This window comes from Topomyia yanbarensis, chromosome 3 (assembly GCF_030247195.1).
Source record: "Topomyia yanbarensis strain Yona2022 chromosome 3, ASM3024719v1, whole genome shotgun sequence".
NCBI classification, from domain to species: Eukaryota; Metazoa; Arthropoda; class Insecta; order Diptera; family Culicidae; genus Topomyia; species Topomyia yanbarensis.
Window position 1 is genome coordinate 267,825,659 of NC_080672.1, and position 16,178 is coordinate 267,841,836.

A 16,178-nucleotide genomic window follows, 5' to 3' on the forward strand; every position below is an offset into this window, starting at 1 on the left:
GGTATTAATTTAATTTCGGAAGTTGGCCATTTCCTCGAATTTTCCAGAATCCTCAACGATTCTCAATGAGATCAAAGAGTCTTTGATTTGCAATTAGTGATCAGGACTAACAATTTCAAGCAATTCTGAACTCATCTCAGTTAGTTTTGCATCATTTAGATTTACTGATTATACCGGTTTATATAGGTATTTCGCATGAGACCGCATACTTCAACCCGTAACACAGGAACCAGAACTCTGATTCCAAATTAAATTTAAAGGCAGTAAATAGGGATGCTGTAGTTTTCATTTGAGACTAAATTTGAGAAAATCGAGTAAGACATTTCTAAGAAGCAAATGTGAATTCAATTCAGGAACTTTACACTTTCCCGAAGCTTCCGATTCCGCCAATGGTGTCCAAAATGGTCAATGTGGGGTTTGATTGGGCATTAGTGAGTTGAAGCTTTAAATCTAAGCAATTTAGAACATATTTCAAGCAGTTTTGCATCTTTTAGATAACATGCTGATACCGATTTAACGATTTAAATGGGATTTTCATGAGTCACCGCAATCTTCAACTCGTAACTCCGGAACCGGAAGTCGGAATTAAATGAAATTCAATAGCGAACTATCGGAATGCTGTACTTTTCCATCTCCGAGTAACCGATGTGTAACTATTGGTCACATACACACACAAGGGGCAGCAGGGACAAAAAGGACAGGAGTCCAGAGGCTTAACTACCACCCCCCCCCCCTCCAACCTACTGCGAGTTGGGGAGTCTTGCTAGGATATCGTTTACTGAACCTCTATAAAAAAAAACCATAACTTCGAAAGCAGCTACGACGAAGCGAGTCTGTGCAGCTTCTGCCAAGATCCTATGATTCCAACAATCTAAGATCTTAGCAATAAAAGCAGCCTAGCCCAACCGAAGCGTCATCCAGCACATCAGTAACATCCTGATTATGGCATACTGGCCATATCGATCGTCAACTGACAGGACACGGATCACGAATTGGACGGCGACTCTGGACTGGCAGGCGTGCTGTTCTATTCCCTGAGTAAGGAACCGACTTGAAATGGCGAGCCAACAACATTACCCAACAGGGAGAAAGCTGGAGTAGCGTTGTAGGTCGGAAGGAAAAACACAGGACACAGCAAAACCTGAAGGATGAGCGAAAAGGTGAGCAGAAAAGGAAAACCTTCATCAGGAGGCGCCCAAGGGAGAAGCCGTCCTCGTCAAAGCCAACGATGGGACGATGTATGCAGCGCTGCTCAATAATGTCAGAGATGACCCGGTGCTGAGGTATTTGGGGTCAAAAGTGGTACGAGTCAGGAGTACCCAAAAAGGCGAGATGATCTTCGAGTTGAAGAAGGAACCTACGACTAGCAGCTCGACCTTGCAGAAGATTATTACCAAATCAATGGGTGAAAAGGCAGAAATAAAAACCTTAAACCCGGATATGGTAATATTGTGCAAGGACCTTGATGAAATCACGACGGAAGACAAGCTGAGAGGTGCACTGAAGCAGCAGTGTAAACTGGAACAACTATACCGCGTAAACGACACACGGAAGTTCTACGAGAAGTTGAACAGTTCGTGCAAGCAACTACCAAGCGGGATTCATGGGTTCTCGCGCCACCGCGGACCAAATATTCGATTCGGCAGGTTCTGCATAAGTGCCGCGAATACAACGTGCCCACACATCATTTATTCATCGATTTTAAATCGGCGTATGACACAATCGATCGAGATCAGCTATGGCAGATAATGCACGAGTACGGTTTTCCGGATAAGCTAACACGATTAGTCAAAGCGACGATGGATCGGGTGATGTGCGTTGTTCGAGTATCAGAGACACTCTCCAGTCCCTTTGAATCTCGAAGAGGGTTACGGCAAGGTGATGGTCTATCGTGCCTGCTGTTCAACGTTGCGATAGAAGGTGTAATTAGGAGAGCGGGGATAGACACAAGTGGTACAATCTTCAGGAAGTCCGTCCAGCTTCTTGGCTTCGCCGACGACATTGACATAATGCCACGAAACTTTGAGGCGATGTCGGAGACGTACATCAGACTGAAGGCTAAAACCAGCAGGATTGGACTTGCCATCCACGTTTCGAAGACAAAGTACATGAGAGGAAGAGGTTCTAGAGACGAAAATGTGGATCTCCCATCCCGAGTTCGGATTGACGGTGACGAAATCGAGATGGTCGACGAATTCATGTATTTCAGCTCAAAGGTAACCGCTGACAATGATACCAGCAGAGAAATTCAGAGACGAATCTTGGCGGGAAATCGTGCCTACTTTGAACTCCGGAGGACGCTCCGGTCGAACAAAGTAAGCCGCCGCACAAAGTTGATTATCTACAAGACGCTGATTCGACCAGTGGTCCTCTACGACCACGAGACCTGGACTATGCTCGTGGAGTACCAACGCGCCCATGGAGTTTTCGAACGAAAGGTGTTGCGTACCATCTATGGTGGCGTGCAGATGGAAGACGGAACGTGGCGCAGGCGAATGAACCATCAGTTGCATCAGCTGCTGGAAGAACCATCCATCGCGCACACCGCAAAAATAGGACGTTTGCGATGGGCTGGACACGTCGTAAGAATGTCCACAGGAACAAGAAGACGGGGCGCACAGCGAGCACGGTGGATCGACCAGATAGAGGACGACCTGCGGACCCTTCGAAGACTGCGAGGCTGGCGACAAGCAGCAATGGACCGAGTGGGGTGGAGACGGCTTCTGCATACAGCAAGTGACAACAAGGCTCTAGCCTGAACGATAAGGTAAGTAAGGATTTACATCACATCTTTCGAGTAAAGGAAACGATGATAGTTCTTGTACCTGCATGCGAAAACTGACGCTTAGCGGTAGGATTTCGGTGGTTACTGAAGTTCCCTAAAGCCGCGGCGCACAATCATTTCAGTTCCCGTAAACTGCTATTGAACCACAGAGGCGGCATGTATCTATTGAATCATTAATGCCGATTGTATCGTTGAGTACCTTCGACCAATGAATGCTTCGAAGAGGATTTCTAAGTACAAATTTAACCTTTGGAAAAATGAATTCTCTATCTTCAGGCACTTCCATAAATTGCATCTATTGCGGATAATCTACGACTGCAAACAGCGGGGAGCCAACTAAAGGTTCATAAGCTTCGCAGACACGGTAGAGAAATTACACTGAAGTTTTTTTATGCGGGGGATATGCCCCGCATAAAAAACCGCATAACTTTGAACATCCGCATTAAAAAACCGCTTAACTTTGAAAATCCGCATAAAAAACGCATATCTTTGAAAGTCCGCATACAAAACCGCATAATTTTGAAAATCCGCAAACATATAACGTGTGAAATATTTTTCAATATTAAGAGCCATAGTACTCAAGGTAGAGCAATGATTTGAAGTAAGGAAGTTTAGAAAAGCGTGGACTAGGTTCATATAAGCAAGCTTAGAGTTTCCCGGTTACTTAACTCTTTGTCTTCTGCAACGCAGGAGTCATGATCTTTTTGCATTAAATGCGAATCACCTGAGTCTGCGGCATGTCTGGACAAGCGTAAAGCCACTTAATGACTTACGCTGTCGAAACCGTGACTCCCCGGAATCGCAGGACTGACCTCGGCACCTAACCGACCAGCATCGAGATAACGATTTCGAGAGAAATTTCAACGTCGGGAACTTTCTCCGTCGGAGCAGACTAGGCCCACCGCCGGGGACTAGTTCGAGTAGATCGGGAAAAGGCAAAGGCAAATAGTCGTCGGGGCGCCTGTCAACTGGAAGTCACCCTTCACCCAGAGTCGCAGGACCGACCTCGGCATCTGCCCAGGTAGCATCGGTTTCGGTAGATCTTCCACTGCCGGGGAATTCTTCGTCGGAGTAGGAAAGATCCACCGTCGGGGACCATTCCGAGTAGTCCGTAAAAAACCGCATAACTTTGAAAATCCGTATAAAAGTTGCATAAAAAACCGCATAAAAAGACTTCAGTGTATTTCATTTCATTAAAGTCAAATGCTCCGTTACAGTGCTCATGTGCTCATATTCAGCAACGACATAACAGGTGGAGCATGATCTTGAGAATTTTGAATCAGCTGGATCGGGGTAAACGTGACCCGCGGGAGCTTTCTTCCAGACAAGTCCAGGTTGGTTAAAATTGCTGAACATAAGGGCAGTCATGTAGCTCCATGACGTAAAGATCAGCAAGTTCGGGAGAGATGTAGATAACTCCTATACAAATCATAGGATTTTTAGTGAAACGTTTCCGGACATATGTTAATAAACACCGCAAGGAATCTGTGGCTTTCAATGGCAATACAGCTACCACATCGCAGGATATGCGTGAACTTTTTTCGGTGAAATTTTTGCATAGAACCTCTTCAGGGATACCGCAAGCAGTACCTAGGTAAAGATCAATATGACTGCACATCAGGACGTTCCACAACGACTAGCTCACTGTGCCTTACATCATACATAACAGATAGTATGGAACGCTATGCTCAAACGGATGTTTTTACACCGATCTATCAACCGCTTGTGATAAAGTGAGCCGGGTCATTATTTGTGAACGTACGATTAAATTTGAATTTTAATATCCATCTTTTGACTGTTGGTATTCGATGGAACAAAATGGCCGTAATACTCATTAAGGTTCCCTAATAATGTTAAATGAAGAGAGGACACAGAATTCACTGGGGTCCATAGATTTATGAAAAATTGAGAAAATGCCGGTTCAACAGCTGTAAATCACAAACTACTCCACAGATACTTGTGTAGTATGTAGATTTTTTAAAGATGGAAGATGTGAAAAATATGGGGTTGCGATTTGTGTGACTAACTTATGTTACACGCACCTTACCTTCATACCAGCGTTTACTAAACATAATAAGGGTACCATCAAAATATACGAATCATCGACACTGCAACTCATGTTGAGGTTCTTAAGCTTCAAATAATATAAATACGGCAAGTGAATGTCTAAAATTCCAAAACATTGTACCTCAACATTATGCATGTCACGGAAACATTCGCCCCAAGCAACTTTCAGCATGCCAAAATACTATGCAACACGCTACACACATCAGATATAATGTTGTAATGATCTATTAAGGGATTACATATGTTGAGGTCGGCCAAAAAATCAAAAAAAAAATTATTTTTCTATCGTAAAGTTCAGGTTCTTAAGAATGTTGTCTCAAATTTTTATAGAGATCGGAGCAGTAGATGCAAAGTTATAGCGTTTTTCATTTTGCTCCTTTACTGAGGCGGGGCTTATACTTGAAACTTTAAACGCGATGATTTCGAAATCATGTTTCCCAAAAACGTCTTTGTGGTGGCTACGATTGCCGAAAAAGCTTTCAATCGATTTTCAAACTTTTTTTTCATCTTATTCGACATTTAACCGCCGTGTCCTTGAACGAGTCCATTTTTTCAACAAAATTTTCACATTAATGTTATAAATTTTTTTAATAATTTTTTATGTTTTTTTTGGAAAAATCGTTTCCGTTTCCAAAAAGAAGATAAATGTTTTTTAATCAATCGTTCAAGGACACCACAGGTACATATACTAACGAATTCTTTTTAGTTTTATGCTTTCAGTTGGGCTGTAGGACTGAAATCGTAGTCACGGCAAACCTCTTTAAAAAACGCATTTTGCGGAAATTGTTCTAACTTCGACAATTATTAATATTTTTTATATTCTCAAGGGGATTTTGCAAATTGGATATTGTACTACGCTAGACGTATAAAAAGTATTTTATAAAAATATGGCTACATACCTTTACAAAAAATACCAACTTTTCCCTCATCTCAACATATATAACCCCTTAATGAATAGCTAGCTATTAGTTATCTAAGTACATGATCAAACAGGCTCTAATAACCATGATTCAATCGCTAATTGGCAGTATCGTGATGTAAAAAGTATGAAACTAGCTGTCGTACTCATTGAAGTAACATGAAAGAGCTGGTGATGTAGCGTTAGTGTGTTGAATTTGCATGGATAGATGGTAAGTTGGTATTTCACCAACTGATTTCAACTTTTGCACAGGGAAGAGAATTTCCTGATGAGAATTCACCTTTTGCGCACTTCTAGCTTTGTACGCGCGGAATCAAACAAAAACGAAACGAAATGAGTGAAATAATAAGAGATGACAAAATATAACATAAAGTGCACTTAATGGTAAGAATCAACTACTTCCGAAACATTACCCTTGTCGTTTATGTCTGGCATCTTTGCGCCCATAGGATAGAGGTAGAGTGAACCGAGTTACGATTCCTTCTGGTCCAAACACGGATGACGGAATGTTGTCCAGTGAGTCGGACAACGAGCGGGAATCCGACTGGTCATGCAGACTAAAGATCGGTTGGTGGTGATGGTGGTTGTGGCAGTAGTACATAATAGTAGTAATAGTGGTAGTAGTAGTAATAGTAGTAGAAGTAATGGCAGAGTGGTAGATATTGTTGTACAAGATTTTGTATTGTTTGTTGTTAAGGTTCACGATCGATCGACCCCCAAATTCATGTCGGTTAGGCGCGGTCATAAACAAAGAAAGAAAAGAGAATAAAAGTTAATTCTGAAAATTGTAAACGTCTAAAATAAAGTGATCGCAGGCAAACGTAGAACAAAAACCAAAACCAGGATTTTTTTCCGAATGATGCTTTTAATCAAACCAGCGACCGTGAACTAACTTAACAAGCGATGATAATGTTAATGTACAGTAGTAGATGATGAATGGAGTAGAGGTATGTGCTATAAATCAGATTCGAAAATTTTGAATGGATTTATTATATGTAGATCATATTATTAATTGTTTGTGTGTATAACCTCACCATGTATCAGATCTATAGTGAATTAAAACAATATTTGCACGGTAATAACATTTTTAAAATTCCCAATTAGTTTTCCTCTCTCAGAAAGCGACAAATCTGTTAGTTTAAATGATCCTACCAAATATCAAACGAATATGGAACGAAAAATCAATCAACTTAGAATGAAATGGTTGAAAATTGATTTTTATCGTGGATTTGGTCAATAACGTTGATTGGGCATCATCTGTAGTGAAAACCTAACTCTAACTGCTGTCAAAATGTATGAACTGGTTACTGTTTAGGAATAGAACTTGGCTCAGAATCGATGACAAAAAACGGCATACATGGCCTTTTCGAAATCCTTCAGTATTTTCAAGCCTGTAACAGCGTTGGAATGGGCAGAACAAAACCCATAGTGAATATCGATATTAGTGAATTTCATAACCTTTGGATACCTCGCAAATTTTTTTTACAGAAACATCAGTCATTTTTCAGTATTTGAATGACAAGACAAGACAGATAAGTGAAATCACATTAAACATTGTAAATCTAAAACCAAATATCTAAATACAGATTAATTAAAGTTGTCCTTGAAAAAGGCCACAAAAAACGGCCAAAGCGCCGGACAATTAAAAAATAAGTCATTTGATATTTCTACAAGACTGCGAAAGCCAATACCCAAACATAGTGACAAGAGAAAATGATTAAATTACACAATTACGAATTAATCTGTAGACTACATACGGATCATTTTATGTACAGTTATGGATCAAAAAACTGTGTAAATAATTTCGCACATTATATTTACTACACAAAAATCATATTCAGGATTAACCGATCTGGGTGAATATATATATTTATTTTTGTTTATTTATTTATTTATTTATTTGTTTATTTATTCATTTATTTATTTATTTATTTATTTATTTATTTATTTATTTATTTATTTATTTATTTATTTATTTATTTATTTATTTATTTATTTATTTATTTATTTATTTATTTATTTATTTATTTATTTATTTATTTATTTATTTATTTATTTATTTATTTATTTATTTATTTATTTATTTATTTATTTATTTATTTATTTATTTATTTATTTATTTATTTATTTATTTATTTATTCATTTATTTATTTCAGATCATCAGCACCTTTAAGGCTATTTGACCAAATTTTTCAGCATGAAATACATTATAAACAAGATACTCATCCTAACAATTATTTTAGTTGTAAACTCAAATCAATTACCTATTTTTGTGTATACACTCCATAGAGTGTATTTGTTTACGTAACACTGTTCCTTGATCGTTCACAATTTTCGTTAATTTTGTAGGCATTTTTCTTTTTGAACGATTTTGTAGGTTAAAATGGTGTATTTTTATTCGGGTTGTTTGTGAATTAATGATAGGATTTAGTGAGGTCAAATATTTCTTCCTACAGCTCGATTCGCTACTAAGCAAGCGACGGCGGAGACAATAAGAGTAGACGGGATGATTTATTTATATCTTGCGGAAGGTAACCATCGAGGATAGTCGCCAGAGAGTGTGAGACCACAAGAGAAACAAGTCACATTTGTCGTAACGTTTTATGAGAAGCAGAACCATCACAAATGCGCCTGAGCGGAAGATAAGCGCAATATTGTCGACCGTGATTTAGTGGCTGCTTTTGTGTGGTGATGGATTGTCGTTTGTGGGAAGCCAATAACTAAAGAGATTTCGCTTCCCGAGCTAACCGTGAAGGATCCAGACGCACCAATCTGTCCTCGCTTGGGAAGAATAAGCCACAACCAAGCAGGGTGAACAACGGCTCCCCCTAAGAAGAATACTGCGGTGTCTTCCGGGATTCGGTAATTCGTCGCCAACGTCGCTAGGAAGGCACCAACAAACGAACCAAGCTCACTTCCTTAGCCACGAATCAAGGCTGCCGGAACAACCCACGGAATTTATTCAAAGAAAGGGGCCGGTGCAGTCCCTGCCGATCGGAGGAGCCATCCGCATTTCCGCCCACAAAGGTAGCAGCATAGCGTGGGGATTTTGGAAAAGAAAAGTTAGCGAATCTTTGTTAGTTCGTTGTGTATCCAAAAATCCGACAATGCTGGTAGAAGCACCTAGGCCGCCCTGTCAATAAGTGTTTGCCAGGCAGGTACATTAAGAAGCTAAGTAACGGAGAAATCTCTACTAACTAATTCGAACCACTAAACTCACGTCACGATACGCATTGTGCTTTCTGCCACTTTCATAGCCAAAGCAAAACGTACGCCAAACGGTTACTTGTATCTTGTATGCATCGTCGGAAAAGGAGACAGAAACCGTTACTTTTATTCTTATCGTGGTGATCTATGAATATGACTAAATCTCAGCGACAAAACATGCCGCTTCAGCCTGTCTGGCCATTGAAATCCGGTCTTTTCGCATAAGAGCGAGCTAAGATATCAAAGTGAAAAATAACTACTTAAAACTCGTGCTTGTGTATAACAACGCTAAAATCAAGGTCTCCATATAGATAAACGATGAATACATCGACCTTAAACTACATGATTTAGCACCACTTGCTTCCAAGTGGCTGTCAAAACATTCACGTCATAACACATGAAGGAACTACTGTCCAAGTATTCCAACGAGTGTTTGTGATGAGAATGCGAGTGGACCTATTAATTCCCTCCTACCTTACATAGAGAAATCTTCGTGCACATCAATGACAAATTAATACGAACGCATGCGACACATTACGGATAACCCTGCCCAGAAACCGCTTAGGATAGCTCAACTACGGAAATAATTCCAACACACAGTTTCCAATACCATCACTTGAACCACAAACAATTGCCAAATGTGTGGCTACTGTTCAGGAAATAATGACAAGCTGCTTCAAGTATCCCAAACTCAACAGTCAATACCATCGGTGAGGAAACTACTATTAAATACGGAGGATTCACACTAGTAACCGCCAAGGGCGAGAATAACATCTGATCGTGAGTATCCAAACAGTAAGCAATTAACAAATGGACGCGAACGAGAACGATCCCCCACGATGCAGTTGGAGAAGAAACAATTTCCGCTCTCAATGGCAAATCGCGCGCACTGTCTCTCACAATATTAATAAATCGTATTGTTATTTTATGTGCAGCCTTATTCTGCATTCCGACGAATCACTTTTTCAAACGAATGTGATTTGTATTTTTAATAACGAGAGCAAAACCAAACGGCAGTCCAATTCGATCGAACCACACCCATTCGAAAAATGAATTCCTCGTAATGCAGAATAAAGTCAAATTTACACCTATCCGATCCGATTCAATGACGGTTAAGTGCTGTGGACGGATATATTTTTCATACACATGAAATGCGACCATTCATACTTGTCCGACACGGTGCCATTAGGCAATCCATGAGACGTTTCTGATCAGCTGATTATTTCTTCTTTACTTATTCTGACGTTACTCCGAGGGGTGCGACGTCCGAAAATATCGTTGATTCGATCCAACATCAATCGGACTAACAAAGTTGTTTGTCGGACGAGTTTTTCTGTTCGCAGGAGTATACTTGTTGACAGAACCCACCGCTGAATTGTCAAACAAACGTCTAATGGATTGCCTAATGCCAGAGAAGTGTAAATTTTTGTAATTAAATGTGTAAAAGAATTTGGTGTCCGTGCACGGTACTGAACCGCACCGAAACGGATCGGATAAGTGTAAATAGTACTATGAATTGTGTTAATTACCTTTCAATATCCTTTCGATTCATACAATATATCAACTTTCTCACATTGGAAAGCCGATCGTTCTTAACTGAACAGAGGAACATTATTTTTTCCTATGTACTCTTTAACCGATATTTAATAGTAGGCTGAACCATGAAACTTTGGAATTTTAATGTAGGGGAATGTGTTCGGTTGTCGGCACACTTTTGTTTTTGGCTCACAACATTACTCCAATTGAACAATATATGGGAATAAGTATACCAATGGAAAGCTAGAGGTCTTAGCTAATAAATTATGAAAGAATTTAATTTATTTTGTCAACTTGAAAAAAGTTATTAACAATTTAGTAAATGATAATTTTTTACCATTTTTAAAAATGTGGTCGGTTGTCGGCACTCTAAGAAAATTTACTAAAATGTAAAAATATGAATGATGATCATCAAGATTCAAAAGGAAAAGGAAATTTATTCATTTCAACATCTGTCAAAGGCATTATGAACATCATTCTTCATCAGAACCACAATCTGTGTATGTGAAAAACTAGTGCGAATATTACGCACTGCTACACAGCAAAAAAGCGTATGTCATTATATCGCAGAAAAACTATTCCTGTAATTATGTTTCACGAATAAATTTACGCTATATATCACGCACATGAAATGACACCTGAAAATCATGCAAATCTGTATGTTCCTATGAAAATTTACATTATTCTGCTCGAGACCTGCGTGCTATTCATTCAATTTTCAGGTAAAATATCTTATTTTTACACGATTTTATACGAAACGGTGTTGAGCAGAGAGAAAAACTAACTGCGTCATACACATACATGCACGAGCCGCAACTCAATGCGCTCGGATCGTCCTCGCTCAAGCGAAGCTTATGTACGCCACTTTGCAGACACGTTGTTATGTGTCGCTTTAGCCTAGTCCATAAGGGGGTGTCTCTGGTGAGTCAATGATTGTCCGTTCAAGTCTTGGTATTATTTAACTGATTTTTTTTTATTTTTTATCGTCACCAATACATACGTATGTTATTTATAGTATGATTTGTTGCCAATGTAAAATTAATCACTCGCATAATTTTACACTATTGGTCGCGTTCCCTTTATGTGCAGTATAGTTAGCATAAATTTACATGAATTTTTTATCTGTGTAATGCACTGACGGATCGCATTCACTGCCATTGAGTTAGTTTCAGGCAGTCCACTTTTTCCCAAAGCTTCAGACAGATCAGATAGAAGTCACCCAAAGGAGAGGGTAACCACGCCCTCCCCCCCCTCACCGAATTATATGGTCGTGACAATCTGGTATGTACGTACAGTGCTACCTAGTGGTGAAAACACGACTATGTAATCATGTAAAACGCTAAACCGGAAGTCGCCTTCCTGGTTTTCAGAATGGTTCCAAAGATCGATCTTTGGTATCTATTCGTAAAGCCCGTTCCAAAAGACCCATAGTGATTAGGTTATTGAGAGCATTTGCCACAAAAATAGGATACCGACAACCGACCATGTTTGGGTGCCGACAACTGATTTTAGTAACCTTTTTGAAAACTGATAAAATAAAATGGTGGCGAACATTTCGGTGACATTCAATGTTGAATCACAAAATAGAATAAATTCACATCGAAAATATTCAATGCGCATACTTTTTCAATCGATTTACTTCTTTCTGTAACACTAAACAAATCACAAAAAAAAATTTAAGTAGAGTTTCACTTGTTCAACAAATATATTAGTTGTAGAATAGAACATTCGAGTCTGTTTGCTTCAGCAATCGGAACAAAAAGATCGTGCTAATATATCACACAAATAATATTTATCATAATGTCCATGTCTGGTTTCTGTCAAAAGCTACAAAGGGGTGCCGGTAACCGACCAGTGCCGGCAACCGACCAGTGTCGGCAACCGAACACTTTCCCCTACAAACAATATTGATCCACAACTGTGATTCAAAATAATAGGACCAAACGTATACGGAAGCCTCGGACTATTTTCTGCTGTTCATTCGGTAAATTGAGATGATTAAATCCTGGAAGCGTATAACCATGACGTATCATGTCGCATTCATTTCTCATGTAAATATTTTCCGATTCACAATATTTTAAAATAAAGTCCTTCTTCGACAAAAACTGATATTTAACCATTAAAGAAATAATCTTCAGAATCCGGGATATATATTTCTACAAACTGATATTATTTCCTGCTGAAACATTGTTGGGTTCTGGCTGGCTTGGCAATCAGAGGATCGATTCGGAGAAAAATCTTCATCAGAACTAACGTGGTCCCCCTTTCTCCCGTTCCAATCTCCACACATCGCAGAAGTTTCCACTGCAATATTCAACCAATGGTAGAAACACAGTCTCAACTGTAACAGGAAAATGGAAAAATAAAGCTGCATGATGCGGAAAAATCGCCAATTTAAATTACGCGGAAAAATTAAGAGACTTATATGCGATAATCCATCAATTCTTTCGCGCAGCACCAAGCTCAAAATAGTTACGCGGAGCCCCCAGCCTTAAGGAATTTGCGGAATGAAATTGAATCACTAATCAAATTTCTGTAACTTTCTTTCCATTAGGTATTTTGTATTTAAATTTTGGGTAAAATTAGTTTGATGTGTACACACAAAATCCGATGGGTAAGTTTCTATTACTTTTTGGGTATGATTCAATTATTTTTTTGGTAATAGACCATGCAGTTGCACATCGTTATATTAAACCCATATTACCGCAAAGATACTAAACGATGGAATGGCAAACTTCGGTAGCAATACATGCGTCAACCTCGGCTATTTTCGTATGTGGCTTACTTCGGTCGATTCCTGTAATTGTGTTGGTGCCGCGCCAAACCAGCCGAGATTCTGGCTGGTTTCAGGATAGTTTCTATCGGAAATCAGGCAGGAACCAGTCCGAATTTCAGATTTTTGTCTGGGTACTTGGATTATACAAGTTTAAAAAATCGGTGCAATGCTTTGTACCGATCGTTCGCTTTGAGTACCAGACCAATCCATGGGTCAGAACTATTTTAATCTGGATCAGCACCAGTTTCAGAATCCGGACTTCACCCAACCCATTTCCCCTTACCAAGTTCATACCGAAACAAGACCCACACCTGAGTTTAGATCCAGACTAGTAACTGGACCTGAACCCTCGGTTTGGACATGTAGATCCAAACCGTAGATCTTGTTTCCCGTACAGGACGGGAAGAAGTATCAGGGTTACCACTATTTCTCAAAGAATATCTGGCAGATCAACGAAAAATGTCTGGCAAAGTCTGTCACTTAACAGCGACCTCAAATAATCGAAACCTACCAATCAATTTTTGTTAAATTTGGGAAAATATGCCCAAATTTCCAAAATGTGTGAATCAGTTGTATAATGTAAAAATCTGGCAGAATGAGAGGTTTGTCTTTTTGTCTGGAAGCTGCAAAAAACTCTGACTGTGCCAAATAAATCTGGCATAATGGCATCCCTGGTTTATATTTCGTACATTAGCTATCTTGTTGTTGACGTCCGAATAGAAAAGCGATTTCAACTCATTTTTCGTGAAAAATAACTATTTTATATCAAATGAGAGAAAAAACCCCTTTATTGAAAAATTAAATCTCGAAAGATCAACGTAGGGGTTAGACATTCTATCCACAGAGTGTGTATGCAACGTGTTTTTTTTTACGCTGAAACCCTTAACTTTAATGTCGTGCTCAGGAAATATAAAGATCGAAAGTATTTTGATACAACTTCCAAAACGTATATTGGAACCGACCGCCTCTGCGGCAGGGTTGCCACATTCACAGATTTTTCTGTAATGTAACAGATTTATTTAACATATTTTGATCGCAGATTCATTTCCACAGATTTTATAGATTCTTGACATTTCTATGAAAATTTCAGATATTCACGGATTCTTTTCTGTTGTAGGCATCACAGATGGCAGAAAGATTTTTTTTACTAAAACTCAGATTTCAATGTGGCAACCCTGCTCTGTGGTATAGTAAATATACATTAAATCGAATCGTTTATCGTATAAATGACCTTGTTAAAAGTTGACGTTTTTTGGTTCTATTCATACTTCTAATTGCTTATAATACAATTCAAACTATCCTAAACAACTATACTCATGCTAAACAAAATTAGCATTCTTTCGTCTTTTAAGAAACTGTACAAGATTTCTAATAAATAATATTCATAGATTTAACGCATAGTGACTGAAACGATTGTATGTTTTATGTGAAAAATGAAATGATTATCAAGAAAATATTAGATACATAGCAAAGAGACAAATTGCACCCCATGCAGCCAGAACGGCGCTTTTTTATCACTATACAGCTAAACACAAACATGACACATGTGGGTACAATTAGAATAACATAAAATACACGATGTGAACTGATAAACCAATTAAACTACTTCACACGGAAGCGCACGATAAAAAAAAACCTACCTCAGACTTAGATCCGGTGAGGCACACCGAACGGCCACACTTGGCATTTGCGGTACAAGCCGCATCGCCAGCGCCACTTGGTTTTTCCACAGGTGCGCCAGCAAGTCCCGCTGGGCCTCCGAAGGGGGTTTCTTGGGCGGCGCCGAGCTTCGCAACAACGATGCACGATTATCGCTGACCGGGCTGAGGGAAAGCGAAATCAAAAACGAAAACAAGTCATGTAAGGCAAACAAATCGTCCCACTCGTTTAAAATACCAATCAACTTACGTGGGATCAATCACATTGAACAAACTAGTCACCCGCTGATAACAAATGGGCCACGCCTGGGCCACGGCCGACGGGCAGTACTGTAGGACGTGTTGACGTTCCATGAAACCAAACAAACATATACTCCATGGATCATATGCCTGGCCGGACGATTGCGAATGGCAAAGGGTCAGCGTCGACGCCTTTGCCGAGTCCTCAATGTTACCCACCGTCCACACACCACTGTTGCGGTCTACTATCCACTGCAGATCTATGAGGTTCGCATTCAGCATTGCGGTCCGGTCCGCTTGGGGCAACATATGCAGGCATTTTTCCAGGACCTGTTGAAAGTGATGAAAAAGCAAACAAATACAAAATATTTACAAAGATTGTTTTGAAAGGCTAGCTATTTGAAAATCTAATAGTGTTTTTGTTTTTACTGTAACACTGCAGCGTTGGTTTAAAAGCACAGGCAAACAGACATAACGCAATGAGAAAATTCCACCCAAAAACATCGATCCAGTCATTTCCTCAAAGCAATAATACCTTTTACACACGGTCCCAAACAGTTATTTGCAAGAGGGGCGCATATGCCAGTGCACCAACATCGCATATGCGTCCACAGTCAGAACTAAAAATATATTTAAAATTACCGTTACAACGGGCGAAGAATAGTTTCCAAGTCGTATGTTTGTTAGACTTGATAAAACAATCTTCGAATAGCTATTTTATATTTACATTAAAAATTGTAGATTGTGATTTCACAGTTTAATGTAATAATTCACTCTCTCTCACTTTGCTAATATTACTACCCTTCGTATAATTCTCCCATGTATATGGACCAAAACTCGACCTGTTCCTTAAAGACGTACATTTTTAAATTAATTTCAACAAAACTACATACTTTTGATAGTCTATCCAAAATTACATATACTCCCATAGTAAAATTTTCTTTATCTGTACATTTGTATATGCTTTACTAGCTACGAGTTAAGAACAT

At 39.2% G+C, this 16,178-nt stretch overlaps 1 protein-coding gene across 6 annotated transcripts in view; it reads right to left on the minus strand.

Annotated features, from left to right (window-relative positions):
- LOC131689849 (protein furry) overlaps nucleotides 1-16,178 on the minus strand; it is a 411,320-nt gene that overhangs the window by 335,855 nt on the left and 59,287 nt on the right. For 4 of the 6 annotated variants that reach the window (XM_058975187.1, XM_058975184.1, XM_058975185.1 and 1 more), the window contains 3 exons: nucleotides 15,200-15,519; nucleotides 14,932-15,114; nucleotides 6,185-6,328 (listed from right to left, as the gene is read on the minus strand). In XM_058975187.1, the coding sequence (XP_058831170.1) occupies nucleotides 6,185-6,328; nucleotides 14,932-15,114; nucleotides 15,200-15,519 (647 nt within the window). The remainder of the gene's footprint in view (nucleotides 1-6,184; nucleotides 6,329-14,931; nucleotides 15,115-15,199; nucleotides 15,520-16,178) is intronic. The other 2 variants (XM_058975189.1, XM_058975188.1) reach the window with 1 other exon arrangement.